Raw genomic sequence first — 21,042 nt, forward strand, 5'->3', positions numbered from 1 at the left:
AAAATTTAAGATCACTTTGATTTCATTTTGACGTAAGAAATAAATAAATACCTTATTGGATAACCCTGACAGTTTGTTAATTTTTTCAGACTCATTCGTGGCATGCAGCCACCCTTCTGCCACTGATGATACTGTCTGATTGTTTTTTTTTTTTTTAACATGTTCAATGCCAGAGGGATCAGACACAAAACTCACTTTTTATTTCTATGTGATAACACTTTCAATGCACTTAAGAGGGGTTAAACAACTCATTACTGACAAAAGCGTTCGTGCTTTATGTAATCAAAAGATACGCTCCTAAACACGCAGGTGGCACGAGTGCAGAGACCAGGTCAATGTGCAATATCTCCAGCACCCGGTTTTCCCAGGAGGGAGAACAAGGGCCAGGAGTCTGTATCCCAAAAAGAAAACTGCTGACACCCATTCCCGCCCTGTGACGGGGGAACAAAGAGCAGGACAAAGGGTGTGACAGCCCCACGCGCAGATCTATGGGCATCTTTATTGTTCCAAATATTCCAGACTTTAACTCCACTCCCTCCCCCACAGCAGTCAGTGGCGTTTCTTCCTCCCCAGACATCTGCTCAGCTTGTTCTTACAGTCCTGGGGGATTCCTATGTAAACAGGGGGTCTCCTGGGAGGTAAGGGGGGAGGTGGGAGTGACACCCCCCCACAGGATGTTTTCATAAGGTGACTTCAGAAACCATCTCAGATTATTATCACACACAGTAGATGTGATATCTGCAAATTAATCAAATTATTTTATCTCTGCCACCGCAAAATCCCCTTTATATTTAAGGAACATCATCTGTTGTGATTCTTCATTTTCTTTAATTGCCAAAGTGCATTTTGGCAAGATCAGATCAATTTGAAAATCTACAAATAGGAACATAGACAGACAGATGGTTATATGGTTAGATAGATAGATAGTCAGACAGACAGATAGACAGATAGATAGATAGATAAATAGATGATACCTATTGTACAGCGCTGCGGAATTTGCTGGCGCTCTATAAATAATATGATAATAATAATAGATAGTGCATTTGCAAGCACTTTTTAATCATTTTTTTTTTTTATGAATTACATACAAATCACAGTTGCTTTGTCTTTCCCTCAGTGACCTGTATGGATTACTGCTGAAATACAGTGAACGCAGGTTATTGTGAAACATACAACTTTTTATAATAAATAAAAAACTCCTTTGTAGAAGTGGAAAAAGGCGGTGTAATTGGGGTGCAAAATTCAAAGATGATTATTTTGCATAGTGCCCTTTAAAAATTTTTTATTGTACCTTAGAGTAAAATCCAGTTTCGATGCTAATATTTTCCACTGAAATAAGTGTAATGTTAATAGATCTATTTTAGAGTCGCGCAAAAACGAACGCTTCACCCACTCCTTAGCACATGTACCTTTTAAATTATAGACAGTACTTATTAACATCTAAGTAACATATAGGAACATGTATTGAAATGGGTTAAAGTAGGTTTGGGTGAAAGGTTTCTGCATGGATTACATTTATGTTTTTTGGGAGGTAGAAAAACACACGAAAGTTGCCTTTCCAATCATGTTTGTCAATTCCAACCTCATGTAAACCCTTAACATGTATTTGTTTCTTGCCCATTTTATATTCATGAGAACTTCCCACTCATGTGCTCGAGGCCTAGCTCATTCAATTGTGTCCCACACGCGTTCAACGTGACCCTTTAGCACCTCTAATGTTAAATGGGGCCATGACTTTGTTATCTGGAGGTCTCGTACCTTCAGGAAAGAAAAAAGGAAAAAGAAGCTGAATTAAAAATCAGCTCATTGATTTTTGGAACTGCAAATCTGTGCTGTAAATTGATGGGAAGTAGTATGTTTGTGTTGCCCAGGGGGGGCTGCTATGAATTAAAGATGGCAGCCGCCCCATGAGACACCGAATGTCAGTTAGGGAGGCATAAAGTGAGATTCCCTCTGGCTGCTCAGCGTGGCTGGTAACACGAGCAAGGAAAACACATCTCGCTTCACCATCCATCACCGCTTATTAAGTGCTGTTCTCTGGCGTCAGACTCTATTGAGTTCCTTTAAATTGGAAGCAACGACTCTGCGCAGTTAGGCCGTAGACAAATTTGATTTGTTTTTTCCTTGTTTGCAAAGCGGTGAGTTAGTGATTTATACCCCACAATCTTCAGTATTTTGGCTTTAGCGAGGAAACCTAGGTGAGTCGATATTTCACGTAGATAAAAGTTCTATACTTCCAATTAGTGCTTTAAGACCATACATTTGCAATGGAAATATAATGACAAATTAGTTTCATTACAGATATTTTTTATATATTAGACCATCTAAGGACTAATGTAATAACGGCAGGGCAGAAATAATTAACATATTTGCTTCTGAACTTATTTGATAGCTTGCAGGCATATAGTACAGGAGACCTAGTGTCAGTATATGTATTGCAAGTCTGCATATAAAAATAAAATACTTACAATTACTTATAATATACTTTTTATTAAAAGTCTTGGAAAATTTATTTGCTCTATTTATATTTGGAAATTGACAGACTTTATGGCTTATTAAAAAAGACAAACATCGATGTTGAATGGAGCACGATCACTAGAGCTTACAATCTAAAATTAAATGCCCTGAAGTGAGAACTATAAAATGTGTTTTTATTAAAAAACAAAAAACAAAAAAAAACAGTGTTTGTGAATAAACAATACACAATACTGGGCAGTGGAGAATAAATTAATTAATCAAAACAAATATATATATATATATATAATAGGGGTGAATTTATACTCACCAGAGCTACATTTATCCCTGTTATACAGGAGGTTCCTGGACAGAAGGACCAATGCTCTCTGCACAGCCATCCTTGTTAGCGGTGTCCCCGACACTTGATAGGGAAGCCCACCCCTTTCTCTTTGACTGGCAGATCTGCCCCTTTCATGAAAAGAGCCTGGTGCTTGCAAGGGTGCTTCCCTGCCTGAAGGTTGTCAGGATATTGACAAGATATTGGAGACGTTCTACTAAAAACTGTAGGTGAACTCAGGAATAGTCTGTAACTTCACCTATCTTAATAGCAGCATTATCTCCTTTTGTATCACATGATCAGTACAAACAAATAAATACATCTACAAATTTACAGGTATTAACATTTTCACTGGCCATTGACTTGTTAAAAGTGAGCACTGGCAAGTAGAAGTTCTTCCTTGGTTAGTGTGCAATGAACTTCTCAGGTTATCAGGGATGAGTAAAAGCCTGGCTTGTACCATAAGAGTTCAAGAATATTATTATTTTACGCAATGCTGACTATCTTATAGGCCTAAAGGTATTTGTATTGACATCTGCTTGACTGAAAAATGAATTGGCCAAGAGCAATGTTGGAAATTCTTACAATGAATCACAGTGGTAACCAATGAAATGTCCCAGCAGACTGATCCGCTTTTAAAACTTTGCCACCAACTTGCTCTTCATAACTAATCCCAATTTATTTCTACTGTGTTACATCACTTATTTAATAAGGTCACCCAGTTTACATCACTGATTATAATGATCATATCTAGGGGCCTTACAAATGTGTCATATACATCTCCTAATGGAGGTAGCAGTTTGAAAACAATAACATTATTTCTATTTTGTGTAGCTAACATACCACAGCACGATTAGGTACCAAAAGTTTTTGTTTCACTGTCTTTCAAAAAATAGATTTTACATTTAAATGTTATTACCTGCTCATTGCAGGCGTAAAAATGTCTAAAAAAACATACATTGATATTTGACAAGTAAAAGGGATTAAAGGGAGGGATGAGGAGGGGGAAAAGGGGTAGAGTGCCGTGAGTATCTGAACATGGGGGTGGGGCTTGCAGGGCAGGTCATTCGAAGGGGAGGCCTATCGTCCCTTGGCACCCATATGAAGAACTGTGGTAGGTCCGAACCCATTAACAAAGACTCAAGATCAACCCATCATCTATCCCCCTGGGGGAGAGTGCCACAGCGCAATCTGTGTCAGTGGGGCTGCTAAATAGTAGAAAAACAGATTGGGTAAACCTAAATCCCCCTTCGCCTTTGCCCGGTATAAGACATTGCGGGATACTCTATGCTTTTTATTTTGCCATATGAATTTGCCAATGGCCTGTTGAAGATAGGCCAGATTGGATTTGGTTAAGTGGACCGGTAGGGCTTGAAAGAAAAACAAAATTCTAGGGAGTACATTCATTTTTACGGAGTGGATCCTGCCTATCCATGAAATCGGTTTGTCTACCCACTTCTCCATATCCTCAATAAGGACTCTAAATATAGGGATGTAATTTTGTCGGTATAATTGGGTAGGATCTGCCGTCAACCATACTCGTAGGTACTTAAGGTGATTCTGGGCTATATGGATGTGGTATGTGTGTCCAATGTGGCCGCTGCCAAAAGGCCAAGAGGGAGGGCACTTGACTTGTCAGTGCCGCCATGGATTTCCTAGGGAGCGTTAAAGTTAATAATACACCATCTGCAAAGCCTGACACCCCAAAATGCTGTCTGCCCACCATTACACTCTGTATTCCCAGGTTGGATCTGATAGCTTGCAGAAGTGGCTCCAAGGAGAGCACAAACAGCAGGGAAGGCAGAGGGCACCCCTGCCTGGTGCCATTGCTCAACATAAACGGTGTGACCTGAGTTCCCGATATCCAGATCTGCACCCTAACATTCGTGTACATGGCTCAAATTGCTGCTAAATATGAAGCAGGGATGCCAATGTGTGCCAGTAGTGCAAACAGATAAGACCATTTGACCCTGTCAAATGCCTTCTCGGCGTCGAGCGACAGGATTAGTGTTGGCATGTTGGTGTTGACCTATCTCTATATCATAAACATTACGTCTGGTATTCTCAAATAATTGTCTGCCCGGGACGAATCCTACCTGATCTGCGTGGATCAGACACGGCAGTATGGGGTTCAATCTGTTTGCGAGAATCCTTGCAAGAATTTTGGAGTCACGGCTTGTTGAAGAGATACAAGCCGAAAACTAGCCGGTTCTGAGTCGTCCTTGCTGGGTTTTGACAATAGGAGGATATCTGCCAGGGACATGTCCCTGTCTGGGGTGCCCCCTTCCTTAAGGTCATTAAAGCACGACTCCAAGTGGGGTGACAATTTCTCGCGAACAAGGGAGTTTACCAACAAAAAACCCTCTATAAATGTACACCCTCTATAACTGTTCCTGCAGCTCTACTAGGTATAGTACGCTGACTGGACTGCACAGGACAATGGTCAAGGCTCCTGAAATTAATATCTCTCAAAGGGTTACTCCAACCACCATGACCACTTCTGCTTTTAGTGGTGTGTACACTTATCTTACCAAGTTTATTTTTTTATTTTGCATGAATATATTAATTTATTTACTTAAAGATTATTGATTACCATATGTTATTAAAATATAATGGTCACTTTTCTCTCCCAATAAATGCTATCGAGCGGTTTACCAGTCTCGGTAGCGCAGTGGAGGTAAGTAAAAAAAAATACATTCATCTTTGCAGCAAACCTGTATTCCTAATGCTATAGTGTTCTCATTTCTATGCGTATAGGTCACCTCTGTTCAGCATAAATTGTCTTGGGACAAGAACATCTTACCTTTTTCCTTCACCGACTAGGTCTGCTCCTCCCATGACATCATGATGATGGTGGGCTCTAACATGCATGGATGTTCATTAAAGCTTCTCCATAGGAAAGCAATGAATCAGTGATGTTAGATTTCCTCATCTAAATCATGACAGCATCCAAAGTAAGACTCCGCAAGGGACTTGGATGTGCCTCTAGGTAGCTGTCTGTAAGACAGCCACTAGAGCTGGAGTTAACCCTGAAATTTATAATTTTACATTACAGCGTCAAACACACAGGGACATTGCAGCCAGACCACTTCAATAAGATAATTTGGTCTAAGTGCCTATAGTGTCCCTTTAAAATCAGCCTTTACACCAATAAAAAGTTTGTCTGTATTTAGTGATTCACTGGAAACAAATACACACACATTAATGTGTATGTACAGCATATACACATAGAGGCATGTTGATGTATATATGCATTTAGGCACACAATACACCCTGTGATATAGACACTGATGCAGCTGTGTATATGGGCAGTTAATTAAAAGCTATATGATATGTAAGGATGTGGAACAGCTGCAGAGAGGGGTGATATCATTCTGAAAAATGCATCATGGACCCGAGGGGCTGGAGGAGGGGATCTGAACTTTTACACCTCTAAGTTCTAAACATATCGAATAAGTATCACTCTGTCACCTTACAGTGATGTGACAAACTGGCGCCACATACCATATACAGTGACTGGCAGTGAGTCTGTCTCTTCTTACAGAAGTTCTGCATTAGTACACCTGAGTGGCATTACAAAGGTTAAAGGTTTGGTGGGCTCGACATCTCTCTACTCTGCTGATTTCCACAGCTTGCCTTACAGGTGTATGCTCCAATCGCCAAAGGAATTCTGCATTTCACTATGTAGTGTAGTGAATGATCCATGTAGAGTGTGTATTGGCCTGCTGTATGCAGTTATTTTATAAATAACACATAAACTTGCTTCTCAGGGACATGAGTAGCTTTGCCATGCCCTATTCAATTAATGAAATTTGGTATGAAGTTGTTATCAGACTTTCAGATTGCAGATTCAGAGTGTTAGAATCAATTTACTATTATTGGAACTGGTGGTACATCTTACCATGATATAGGCTGCTACTGCATTTAATTTCATACACATAGTGCCAGATACTACATATCCTTATTTCTGTCTACAAACAATGGCAAATACAAAAACAGACAATGAATTACAGGGTTATTCACTAAAGTTAGAATTTGAAGTGAATTTGAAATTTAATATCTAATGTGTGTATGTGTGCCTGTATGTATGTATGTATGTATGTGTCTTTGTATGTGTGTGTGTGTGTGTGTCTGTCTGTCTGTATGTGTCTGTGTGTCTGTCTGTATGTGTGTATGTGTCTGTGTGTATGTGTGTCTGTCTGTATGGATGTGTCTGTCTGTGTGTCTGTATGTATCTATGTGTGCCTGTCTGTTTGTATGTATGTGTCTTTGTATGTGTGTGTGCCTGTCTGTGTGTGTGTGTGTGTCGGTCTGTATGTATGTGTGTGTGTGTCTGTCTGTCTGTCTGTCTATATGTATGTATGTGTGCCTGTCTGTATGTATGTGTGTCGTGTGTGTGTGTGTCTGTCTGTATGTATGTATGTATGTGTGTCTGTCTGTACGTATGTGCGTCGTGTGTGTCTGTCTGTGTGTATGTATGTATGTGTGTATATGTATGTATGTGTGTGTATGTATGTATGTCTGTATGTATGTGTGTGTGTGTCTGTCGGGGGGGATGGGGGGAAGCAGGAGGGGGAGGGGCCCACGGATCAGTTTCACACCGGGGTCCCATGGATTGTGTGTATGCCACTGCCCTTACTGTTACTTAAAATGTCTGTTTCGGTCTGCCTGTATTGTTACTGAGATTGTCAACCTCTAACTGCCCATAATCCTACAGAGAGTGCCAGCCTCTTACTGCCCATAATCCTACAGAGAGTGCCAGTCTCTAACTGCCCATAATCCTACAGAGAGTGACACCCTCTTAGTGCCCATAATCCTACCAAGAGTGCCAGCCTCGAACTGCCCATAATCCTACCAAGAGTGCCAGCCTCTAAGTGCCCATAATCCTACAGAGTGCCAGCTTCTAACTGCCCCAAATCCTACCAGGAGTGCCAGTCTCTAACTGCCCATAATCCTACAGAGAGTGCCAGCCTCTAACTGCCCATAATCCTACCAAGAGTGCCAGCCTCTAACTGCCCATAATCCTACAGAGAGTGCCAGCCTCTAACTGCCCATAATCCTACAGAGAGTGCCAGTCTCTAACTGCCCATAATCCTACAGAGAGTGCCAGTCTCTAACTGCCCATAATCCTACAGAGAGTGCCAGTCTCTAACTGCCCATAATCCTACCAAGAGTGCCAGCCTCTAACTGCCCATAAACCTACAGAGAGTGCCAGCCTCGAACTGCCCATAATCCTACCAAGAGTGCCAGCCTCTAACTGCCCATAATCCTACAGAGTGCCAGCCTCTAACTGCCCCAAATCCTACCAGGAGTGCCAGTCTCTAACTGCCCATAATCCTACAGAGAGTGCCAGCCTCTATCTGCCCATAATCCTACCAAGAGTGCCAGCCTCTAACTGCCCATAATCCTACAGAGAGTGCCAGTCTCTAACTGCCCATAATCCTACAGAGAGTGGCAGCTTCTAACTGCCCATAATCCTACAGAGAGTGCCAGCCTCTTACTGCCCATAATCCTACAGAGAGTGCCAGCCTCTAACTGCCCATAATCCTACAGAGAGTGCCAGTCTCTAACTGCCCATAATCCTACAGAGAGTGGCAGCTTCTAACTGCCCATAATCCTACAGAGAGTGCCAGCCTCTTACTGCCCATAATCCTACAGAGAGTGCCAGCTTCTAACTGCCCATAATCCTACACAGAGTTCCAGTCTCTAACTGCCCGTAATCCTACAGAGAGTGCCAGCCTCTAACTGCCCATAATCCTACAGAGAGTGCCAGTCTCTAACTGCCCATAATCCTACAGAGAGTGCCAGCTTCTAACTGCCCATAATCCTACAGAGAGTGCCAGCTTCTAACTGCCAGTAATCCTACAGAGAGTGCCAGCTTCTAACTGTCAATATTCCTACTAAGAAGGCAATGCCTCTGGCAGCTCTCATTGTTATTTAGAGTGCCATCCTCCAACTATCCTTATTGTTACTAAGAGTATCAGTCTCTAACTGCCAATATTGATACTGAGAGTGACAGCATCTAACAGTACTTATTTTAAATAAGAGTGATCTTATTCAATCTCAGAGTATCAAGCTATCACGGGTTTACTGTTTAACCTCCACACACCAATATATTCCTATATAAAAGCAGTGCCAAGCATTACTAGAGTATTCTGGTCTCTAAATGCACTTAGTTTTGCATATAGGCTGTATTAACTTTTAACTTTCTATATTGTTTACTGCCTGTTAATATTATTATCCTTCTAAGGGTTAAATGTCATGGTAATTGTACAGCATGGAGAGCTCCATATAGAGACACGAGCAATACTGACCTTCACCAAATACAGTTATTGTTCTTCTAGTAATATTCAGGGCTATTTATTCAAGTGTGCATTTTATGCAGGGTAATTGTATCCCATGGAGGTGCCATCGCCTTGGCTGAGATTCTCAATCTTAATGATCTCAGCCAATCCAGAAAAGTATTGGGAGACTATTGCGCATGCACAGCAAACACCATGCTGCGCCAATCAGCATCTCCTCATAGAGATGCATTGAATCAGTGCATCTCTATGGGGAACGTGCAGCGCCTCCATGTAGAGCATGAAGGTGCTGAACACCACACTGTGCAGCACTGGGCTAGGAAACACCTCTAGTGAAAAGGTAGTGTTCACATTGAAAAGTAATGCGACTATGAAAAGGTAGTGTTTATATTGAAAAGCCTGCAGGGACAGAATATAGACATCAGAATCACTACATTAACCTGTAGTGATTTGGTGACTATAGTGTCCCTATAAACTCACATTATCTGCTGTTTCTTTTGGTGGACGTGGTGCAGAGATGAGGATGCCTTATAATTCCGTGCCTACAGGCCCCTGACTTGCAAATCTGGTCTCAGGTGCATGCCATCCGTGGGATGAGCTGCCGAGTAAAGCCCTAAAGCTTGTATTAACTGTCATGAGTATGAGTAGTATGAGTTCCATAGGCATTAACTGTCTAAATATATAAAAGGGGAAATTCTATCCTGTAACTGCCCTTAAACAACAATGGCACGAGAGCTGCAAGGATAGTATTCTCCATGCCCGAGCAGCATCTTAGCTGTCAATGCATACACACAGGGGCAGTTACAGTGCCAGCATCCCCTCCCGCACCTATCCCTATAGTGTTCGCTGGCTCTGAATACTTGGAATGCCCCTTTCTCCATCACTGAGCGGATTCAGCACTAATGGAGCTTAATCGTTTCACTGGATCTCTCAGCTGTTCCTGGCACCTGGGACGAAATTGACTCTAGTCGGCATCAACAGAGCTTGCAAGCTCCAGGCTTTCATTTGAGGCTTTGATGTACCCTCCGACTTTAATAGAATTACACGTACTAATGTAACATACGGCTCGCTAATCCTTTCCACCCACTTCCTACAAACTCTGTACTACATGCTGCATTATAACCTTCTGTGGTTACTGCGCCGTGTCTTCTATAAATTCGCACCCAGATGCACCTTAGCAGGCATGCATAAAGTGCCTTCATTGCCAAAGAACCCCGTTACTGGAGTGCCAGCCCTTTCTTTGACACCCCCTCCTCATCGTGTTTATTTACTGCGTTTCCTAACACTTATTTAGCAGTTTATAGAAAGCGGCGCGGAGTCTTACAGAGCCTCCAACACATTAAAAAAAGAATCCTGTGCTTATTAATTATGCAGGATTAGTCTAATTATAATTCAGCAAATTAATTAGCGACAGAAGGTGTTCTGAAACATTGGAGTACATTTGCATGTTAAATGGAGAGGGTATGCTGTAATATATGTAAATATATGCATGGTTTCATAGTTTAATTTAAAAATTTGCAGCTGCATATGGTATGGGAGCAGGTGAAAAGTCAGTTTTAGTTTAATGATCCGAACAAACATTGGATGGGTATGAAAAAATAAAAAGGGTGAGTCAGTCACCAGGAGTCTGACTGTAAAAAGATAGAATCTAACTACACAGAGGGCCACCTCAGCCCACCCCAATCTGGCCTTTTACTTACAGTTAAACCTTAGGCCCGCTTTCGCCTTAGCCATTCTGTTATACGCAGAACTCATTTTGGAACACTTTGGTCAGGAGGCTGACTGTGGATACCCACATATAGGTACGTTAAAATATTCTGAAAAAACGAATTTCAAACTTTTTCTTTTTATCATTAAATTGCTATGATTATTTCATTAAATTTTTTTGCAGAATAGATTGCAAGTACAATCAAAGAGTTTAAGAGTTAGAGCATAAATTCAAACAGGCAGAACGTGTACCTGCTGTGCTAGAATGCTGGCTGAGCATCCTGGGAGCAGCAGTCCATAGCAGCAGGCTGGCCATCCCTGTCCTGTAAAGCAATTGGTTTTAATTAAGTAGCCTGAAACCATGCATGATTTTTTGATGCTTGAATTAAACTGACTACTGGTTTGTAGAGTATACAGAACACTTCTCTTCACAGAGCTGTAGATAATAAGTCAGTTTGCTGTTGAACAAGAAAAACACTGGGTTAGTGGGTACACAGGTTAGTGGGTACACAGGTTAGTGGGTACAAATTAATATGCAATGAAGCATAAAATGTGATATTTACTAGTTTTTTCAATAAATATTCACATTTAAAACATAATACTTGGTGTGTCCATTGACTTAAATACTTCTAACAGGTTGGGACATTTAATCATATTAATGTTGGTTTCAGGTGCACGTATCCTCAACCGTACTTTGAATGAACCAATGGGGTGAGCCTGTTGCCGATGTCCCTGGATGAAATCCTTGGTAGCTTCAATAAGAGGAATACTTGTTCTAGATGGGTATATTTCAAGACATAAGCACAAGAATGCATAAGGCAGGGATTTACAGTGGTAAAATAGTTCTGAAAAATAATTATGTCACTAAAGGTATTACACTACTTGGAAAAGACTGTAGCTGCAACATACTAGGACAGCAGTCCCTGATATTGGCACATGTCCGTATCTCTTTGTTTTTCTTTGTGACACACTTTTGAGGACACCAGAGAAAAGACCTTGTATAAAGTGCAGCATGGTTGCATGCTAAAAAAAATGGCCGTTGCTTTGCGAGGTGATTCCATTAGACTTCTGCCCTATATGACTACCTTGGTTGCTCTCCTATCAACCCGGAGAGAGCAATTTACCTTAATGGCCACGTGTGTCACCTGTAATGCAAATTGTATCACTGGCATACCTCAGGCTTGAGTGTAAGAAGATTTGCAATTCAAATGCATTTGTTGCGGAAATCCCTAGGGCAGGGGTAGGCAACTTTTGACACTCCTGATGTTGTGGACTAAATCTTCCATAATGCTTTTAAAGTAGCTTTCGCACTCCACAAGATCTGGAGTGCGAAAGGTTACCTACTCATGTCCCAGGGTTATGGATCAACTATATAATATCAGTGAAATCCCAACAAAGCATTGTTGTAAATAATATTGGTAAAAGGCAGTTTTTATAAATACCTATGCTATTATAAATACCTATGCCAATACCCAGTGCTAATGCTATTTGCACTGGGTATTGGGCACGGAACTCTCTGTCCCTATCTACTTGTAAAAGCTGCAGTAATTTGCAAATATTTCTAAAACTAGCCCCCCACTCCCTACACACACACACACACACACACAAGCTGTTTCTTTTTCTCTATGTTGCATATTCTTGATGCTGTGATTTAATTCAAGCATATATATATTTTTAAAGTTTTAAAAGTTTTGAGCTTCAGCGCACTTTGTGTGCTTGCTGTGTGAGCACTGATATTGAGGTGTATGCTACAGTTTGATGTATATATATCTTTCTTTGTGTGTGTATTATTTATATATTGCGTGTTTTGTTGGCAAACGTTTTGTCACATAATATAGTTTGTGAAAATAGGGCTATCTGCATTTTCTTTTGTATGCGCATTCATTCCATATGAGTTTGTGTGGTGTGTCGCACATGTGATTTAGTGTAACAGAATGGGTTGCATGACACAGATATTAATATGGCTACAAATTCATTTTTTGTGTGATTTATTCACTAAATAGCAATTTGTCACAAGTTACCAACTTGCTAAATCTATAGAAAACAATCAGTTTATCAAAAGTGACAACTGTGTGTGTGACAATGAGTGTTTATAAAGCCTCCTTGGGTGTTTTGTAATTTGTTGGTGATCGTTATTACAATGTGTGTTTGTCACACAGCTGTGTATTTTGTTGATGTATTTGCGTTATCATCTACATATACTGTATATATTTGTCTTGCATATGAGTTTCAGTTTGTGTTAGAGGAACTTGACGTGCAGTTGTGTAATAATTATGCACCAGGCATAAGAACATTTTGTGTGAAAGGGGTTATATTTTAAAACCGTGTTTATGATCGGTATTAGTATGTGTATGCTCTTTAGTGGCTTATTTGTTTTTTTAAATACAACTTTAAAATTCCTATATATTTATCTTAGAATATATATTCATTTATTGTAATGCTGTGTATAGTGTGTCTAGTGTAAACATTAAGCAGTAAACATTTAATGACAAAAAGCTTTTGTTGATTTGCTTGTCTTTATGTTTTCTACTTGTTTGTTGTTATGCTGTTTATTGTTGTCTAGAAGTATGATATCTTACATTTTATGCCTTTTTTTGAAATTGTGTTTTGTGCTCAAAACAAAAATATTATTTATTTCCGTGTTGTGTAGCAGTGATTTTAACCGTTTATAATGCTGTGGGTTGTGTGAAGCATGGTTGTACTGTGCAGTATTGTATTAAATGTAAAAAAAAGCCAGTATGTTTTTATTGTGTAGCAGTGTGTTTTGCATGGTTATATATGCTAAGAAGCTTTGTGTGTGTTTGCCGTGTTACATTAGCGGTGTATGTTTATGTTGTGTAGCAGAGTATGTGTCTGCCTTTAATTCTGGCCTGTACGTGTGAGCTGTGCTGGGATTTTGGGACTGCAGTAAATGTGGTTGTCATAGTAACAAGAGGAACCGACCGACTCACCTGGGACCCAAACTTACTGCAGGAACACAAAGCTCTGACCCACACATCCTCCCTTCCAGCTCCCGTCCCCCCCAAATTCAACCATCTCCCCCTACGCATTGGCTGTTTCAGCAGAAATATACAGTATACACATATGTCCTGCGTAATATGGAATATTATGTGTTTTCTTATATAAATATGACCATAGCTATATGCACAATGTTAATTCTATATATATTCTGATAAGTAAACCACACAAATATGTATGTATGTGTCTGTGTGTACATATATATATATGTGTGTGTATATATATATATATATATATATATATATATGTGTGTGTGTGTATGTGTGTATATATATATATATATAGTATTGAATTATGTAATATTACTTTCTGTTCAACACCTTTTTATTTTTTAAAATAATATTTATTTGGCACAAATCTGGAAAATCATCCTTTATCATGCTGAGTCTTGCAAAAAAGGCATTACTGTATACTTTTTTTTGCAGTGGACAAATAAGACTACCTAGTCTTATACACTTACATATATATGACTTATACATGCACATATGTATTGGCGCACACAAATGCATACATTTTATGTTTAACATATTTATATATAGGGTCCAACTGGAACATTTTATATTCAAAGATACGTGTTAGCCTAATAAATATTAGAGTGAGTGCATAAAGCCTAGTACTGTTACAGCTTTTTAATAGAGATCATTTATACACTTCTACGTGTAAGTTGAAAGATGAATAAGGAATGTGCAAAATGACTACTTTACTGAAAATAAGTGTAGCAGATACCTGGAATAACCTTCCAGTTGAACAGTTAATGGCTATCACTCTGATCTAAATAAAACAGAATGCTATGCTTAAGAATGAATAGATAATTATTATGTTTATAGGAGGCAAAGTGGATGGGGCTATTATATTTTTTTTACTTGCAGAGTTTTAAACAGACAGGAATTGACTTAGGAGTTATAAGCGACCCATCAAGAGCCAAAAAGTTTCAGCTCAAATAACCTTATTAGACAAAGGGGTTAATTCACAAAATAGCTAATTTTCAGTAGCAAATTTAATCACTCTAATTTGGCTCAGTTCTTTTAGTTCAACTGATACAGTTCCTCTGAGGTTTATTATATCCACTCTCATCTAAATTGAAAAAAAATTGTGCAGAATATGGCCCATATTTGTAACTTTCAAATGGATCTCATTGCAATACAAGATTTATTTGAAAATAACAACTACATTTCCCTGAGATATATATATATATATGTATATATTCTGCTAAAGAAAACATATAATGTGGGAGAGGCTATTATTGATGGTATCATTATGGGCTTAATGGTTGTTGGCTAGTATTAGGATTATAGTTATTCCTCTGGTCTGCTGTTTGGTGAAAAGCTAGGTGTCACTGACTTCCTTATTGAACAACAAACATTCCCGTAACCTGATCTCGGTAGAGCTGATGTTATCAAAGCAAGAGTCTGAATAAAAGAAATACACTGGAAATTATAAGACGTGCCAGCGGGACATAGTAGTGACAGAGGGCTAATTACGGAATGTTTATGTGTTTTAAATTGTTGTTGTTTTTTTTTTTTACATTTTATATAGTGGTTTTTAATCTAGCTGGTTTTGAAAAGATACTGTATTTAAGGCAAAATATTGAAACTGGTTTAAAGGCTTTTACTGTCAGAAATTATTCATTATATATATATATATATATATATATATATATATATATATATATATATATCTATATTGGGATTCACAATTTGTTAATATTTTACAATTCTGCTTAAAAAAAATAAAAAAAATATTTTTTTTCCATCCAATAACAAAAACGGCAATTTAAACTCAAAACAATAATTACTTCAAAGTGTCACTGGTCACAGCAGAATTACTATTCTGGCAAATGTTTAGCAAATAAATGAATTCAAATATTTATGTGTTTTTCTTTTTTCCACCACCCTCTGGGGGTGTTAGTTGCTTAAAAAGTAGGAATGGCACTGCTTTCTCATTTTCTTTCTGTACTCCAATTTTTTGTCACTTCTGGTGATTTCTATGTTAAAGCTGGCAAATCATAAAAAAAAGAATAATTCTTTATATCTCGTCCTCTGTCTCCACATTGTGAGTTCCCATAAGGACACTACACACTGATTCTTGGAATGTTGTCTGATTTCTACAAGCCCAAACATCTATCATTGTTACACCATCTTGTGGTGGCATCCAAATGCAACATATAGAGTCTCAACTCGCAGTGGGAAAGTGGATGTTAAGGTGAAGACCACAATTCTAGACAACAGTTAGCTTCCTTTGTTGCGTTTAACGACCATGTGGCAACATCATAAAAGACCAAGAAATCCATACTCAATTTTACTGGATCTGTACCACTGTGTTTGCACCACTAATGGCTCATTTGGTACTTGTACCATCTGTAATATATCCTTAGTCAGCTGATCCAACTAATGCCTGCTTCTTGTTGATCAGTGCTGGTCCCCACTCTGTGTGGTTTGTATTATGGTGGGATTATCTAAATTAGTGATAGGATTAGTGAGAAGAGTGTTTGGAGATAAAACAATCATCCTGTCTCATGCTGTTTAATGATATACTTTTGAGTAGTTAATAGAGTGTTACCTACTCTGGGATTAGTAACAGAGACTGTGGTTATTCCATATAAACTGATTTTATACTACTGATAGCTTATCAACTTTAACACCGAGAGTCAGTTTACTGTTTAGCGATATGAAAGATTGATAATATCGGAAATTTGATATATTCTATCGCAGCTGGGAGAGTAAAGGGTACTGTGACCAAGGGATGCCTTACATTTATCATGAACATATATAGGTTGTAATAAATACACACATATAAATGCAGATTATGAGCGCAGATGTACCCTTGAGGATTTATATCACCTAGAGGCTTTATATAGGTTTCTTATGTTGAGGGCAAGAGTTAAAAACGCTAGCACAGGGTTAGGCAAGCTGGAGCACTCCAGTTTGCGAGGACTACAACTTCCAAAATTATCTTGCATTAATTTATTGTAAAGCGCTGTGGAATAAGCTGGCGCTATATAAATACCAATAATAATAATAAGAAGAATAATGCTGGCAAACCCCTGATCTAGCACATGAATTGTTTAATTGCTTATAAGCACCTACTGACCGCTGAATAAACCTTCTTGCCTTCCATAACATCTCCAGCATATTTCCTTTTTTAATAGTATGTTTTTGAACAGCGAACATTTAAATAAACGGAAACATATGCGTGGGCCACGATCGTTATGAGTGAAGTAAGCTATAACGTTTTGAGATTTGCTTCATTTTCAAGAATGTCGGGGATTTATTACAGTAAAGTTTTAAAAATTAATACACATATAGAATAAATTGAATAAATAACAATTCTGTATTTCCAGTTATTATAAAAAACAAAACAAATAAAGGTATTTAATAGGCACCATAACAACAACAACAACAGCGTATTGTAGTGAATATTGTGTAAGGAGGGCGTGCTGTCCCCCTTTCTGTCAAAGTGTTTCTAAGTGCTGTGAAAGTAGTGTTTAAGTAGCCTGCCACTCTGCAGCCCAATATCTATTTTCACATTTTAGGCTCTTATATATATCATATTGCAATTTTCTTGTTTTTGTTTGATTCCTCTCCACCATATGAAGACGCAAACACATGGCTATTTTGCTGGCTAGAGTAATAGGTACTGCATGTCAGTTTTCGGTAGCGAGGCTGTTTGTAAAGAGTCACAATGCTATAGCAACTCATGTCAGTATAGCAATGCCATAACAGATCATCATGTCATATTCCCAACATAATGAACAATTCATTATTTGATTATATATTTTTTTATATTCTTTATTTTCTCAGGTTCTTCCTCAAGTTCTTTTTAAAATGTAACCAGAACTGCCTAAAAACAGCAGGAAACCCTCGGGATATGAGGCGGTTTCAGGTATGTATCATATATATCATACTTAGCTGAGCATTCACTACCATTCACCGAATGTTTATCTATGTCGGGTTACCATAGATTACTAACTACTATTTTTATGTTACTAAAGCAATAACATTGAAAATAGCAAAAACGTTTAGTCTACTCTACGTGTGTGTTAAACTTATGATATGAGATTTATTAAACGTAGGCCTCAATTTAATATTTTCGTCTCAGCTCTTCAAATGTAATATTTTGGGATAAACATTTATAATGCTTTTTTTCTAAAATGTCAAAAAATACACAATATATAAAAATATATATCAATATATGGAAGAATATCAAAATATTAAATCATTTGAAAAGCTTAAAAAAATATGAAATCAAGGCCTTGTAGGTATATACTGACAAGTGAGCAAAATAAAACATACTCAACATTCTATTTGAAATATAATGCCCTTCCATGTAGCTTTTTATTACATATATCCTCTCCCTATAACTCAACCCCTCCTATTGTTCCCTATAACTCCTCCTATTACGCCATATAACCTCATTCTATAACCCCTCCTATTACTCCATATAACCTCTCTCTATAACCCCTCCTATTACTCCATATAACCTCTCTCTATAACCCCTCCTATTACTCCATATAACCTCTCCCTATAACTCCTCCTATTACTCCATATAACCTCTCCCTATAACTCCTCCTATTACTCCATATAACCTCTCTCTATAACCCCTCCTATTACTCCATATAACCTCTCCCTATAATCCCTTCTATTACTCCATATAACCTCTCTCTATAACTCCTCCTATTACTCCATATAACCTCTCCCTATAACTCCTCCTATTACTCCATATAACCTCTCTCTATAACCCCTCCTATTACTCCATATAACCTCTCCCTATAATCCCTTCTATTACTCCATATAACCTCTCTCTATAACTCCTCCTATTACTCCATATAACCTCATTCTATAACCCCTCCAATTACTCCATATAACCTCTCTCTATAACCCTCCTATTACTCCATATAACCTATCTCTATAACCCCTCCTATTACTCCATATAACCTCTCTCTATAACTCCTCCTATTACTCCATATAACCTCTCCCTATAACCCCTCTTATTACTCCATATAACCTCTCTCTATAACCCCTCCTATTACTCCATATAACCTCTCTCTATAACCCCTCCTATTACTCCATATAACCTCTCCCTATAACTCCTCCTATTACTCCATATAACCTCTCCCTATAACTCCTCCTGTTAGTCCATATAACCTCTCTCTATAACCCTCCTATTACTCCATATAACCTATCTCTATAACCCCTCCTATTACTCCATATAACCTCTCTCTATAACTCCTCCTATTACTCCATATAACCTCTCCCTATAACCCCTCTTATTACTCCATATAACCTCTCTCTATAACCCCTCCTATTACTCCATATAACCTCTCTCTATAACTCCTCCTATTACTCCATATAACCTCTCTCTATAACCCCTCCTATTACTCCATATAACCTCTCCCTATAATCCCTCCTATTACTCCATATAACCTCTCTCTATAACTCCTCCTATTGCTACATATAACCTTAATATAACTCCTCCTAATACTGCATATAACCTGACCCTATAACCCCTCCTATTAGTCTTTATAATGGATCATTATAGCTACTCCTATTACTCTATATAAGACGCCCTTTATTTATTTCTGTTAAACCAATCTATATTTTTGTTCAAATACTTTCTTTCTTTAATGTATCCATGTAATGCTCCTGGCAGAGTTGTGTTCCCAGACTGGGATCCTGTCACATCTCAGGGACATGTTGACACTTCAAGCACATTGAAACATGGAAGCAGTTAAGGTGGTAGAAAGACCCCCTGACCTTGATCTGTTTAGATAAGATGTAAAGATTTCCCAAGGTCAGCAAGTCTCATGTGTAGTATTTCTGATCTGGCTCTGTCTGACCTCAGGCCCTAGAGGAACAGCCCCTCGTACAACACAGAGCGCATGTGAAAGAAAAAAAGAGATAAAAAAAGAGATGGAGTGAAATATAGTTAAGGGTATAAAAATATACACTCACATTATTCATTAAACTGGAAATCGACCAAGGAATTTAAAAATGTAAATGTTATGCCAGACACGGCTATTTTGTCCTAAAATGTGAAATTCTCTAATCAGTTCTTGACCGTTCCCAGTTCAATGAATAACAAATTTCATAGACTTTTTACAACATTTTTTTTACTAACCATGCACTCAATAACCCGTGTAAACTCACCATATTCTTTATGCCCTGTGTACACAAACAACACACTCAGTGCTCAGGGTACACTTACCATATACTCAATCCCCTGGGTACAGGCACTCAGTGTCTTGTATACACTCACCATACGCACACTGCCCTGTCTACACTAGCGACACACTCATTGCACACACATTGCACACATCCCTGTGTATACTCACTGTTCACCAAACATACCATGCACTCACTGCCATGTACACTAACCGTTTACTAAATGTCCTCTGTACACTCTATACATTAACCATACACACAGTGTCCAATGTAAACTCATCATACATCCACTGCACTGTGTACTCAGCATACACTAATTCTGTGTGCTGGTATTACAGGTCATTAAAATACTTTTCTAGCAACCTACTTCATTGCCCCTACTTTTACGCTTTGTGTTACTATACCCCACTCCCTCTAGCATGTAAGCTTATTGAGCAGGGGCCTCAACCTCTCTGTTCCTGTACGTCCAACTTGTCTGGTTACAATTACATGTCTGTTAGTCCACTCATTGTACAGCGCTACGGAATTTGCTGGCGCTATATAAATGATAAAATAATAATAATAATTAAGGTTTATATATGATTGACTTCTTTCAGCATGTCATTCTACATCTAACATGTAATCTGCTTTCTTAGGTTGTCCTGTCCACCACAGTGAATGTAGATGGACATGTCCTGGCCGTGTCTGACAACATGTTTGTTCACAACAACTCAAAGCATGGTAGACGGGCGCGGAGGCTGGACCCTACGGAAGGTACGGACGCATGTATGGAGTACGGTACGCAGCCCTCTCTGCCTCTCTCTCTGAATTTCTCATTCACAAGGCATAAATATTAGAATCAACATTTTTATTATTCAGAAACAGGTGCATGCAACACGCATAGAGCCAACAGGCATTATCCATAAAGCACTGGGCATGCTTTATATAGATTCTGCATGCAATATGAAACTGAATCTCCACTAGTCAAATTATTTGCAATGTAAGACAACTTATTCCGACTCCACAAGTTCCCACTGTGCAATACACTGTGCATTGTATTGCCCTCACCTCCACCATCCTG

At 38.7% G+C, this 21,042-nt stretch overlaps 1 protein-coding gene across 4 annotated transcripts in view; it reads left to right on the forward strand.

Annotated features, from left to right (window-relative positions):
- The window catches only part of EBF2 (EBF transcription factor 2), an 85,449-nt gene that overhangs the window by 43,786 nt on the left and 20,621 nt on the right, over window positions 1-21,042 (forward strand). For 2 of the 4 annotated variants that reach the window (XM_063448495.1, XM_063448497.1), the window contains exons 7-8: window positions 17,622-17,703; window positions 20,618-20,759. In XM_063448495.1, coding sequence (XP_063304565.1) covers window positions 17,622-17,703; window positions 20,618-20,759 — 224 coding nt within the window. The remainder of the gene's footprint in view (window positions 1-17,621; window positions 17,704-20,617; window positions 20,760-21,042) is intronic. The other 2 variants (XM_063448496.1, XM_063448498.1) reach the window with 1 other exon arrangement.

Source organism: Pelobates fuscus, chromosome 3 (assembly GCF_036172605.1).
Source record: "Pelobates fuscus isolate aPelFus1 chromosome 3, aPelFus1.pri, whole genome shotgun sequence".
Taxonomy (NCBI): Eukaryota; Metazoa; Chordata; class Amphibia; order Anura; family Pelobatidae; genus Pelobates; species Pelobates fuscus.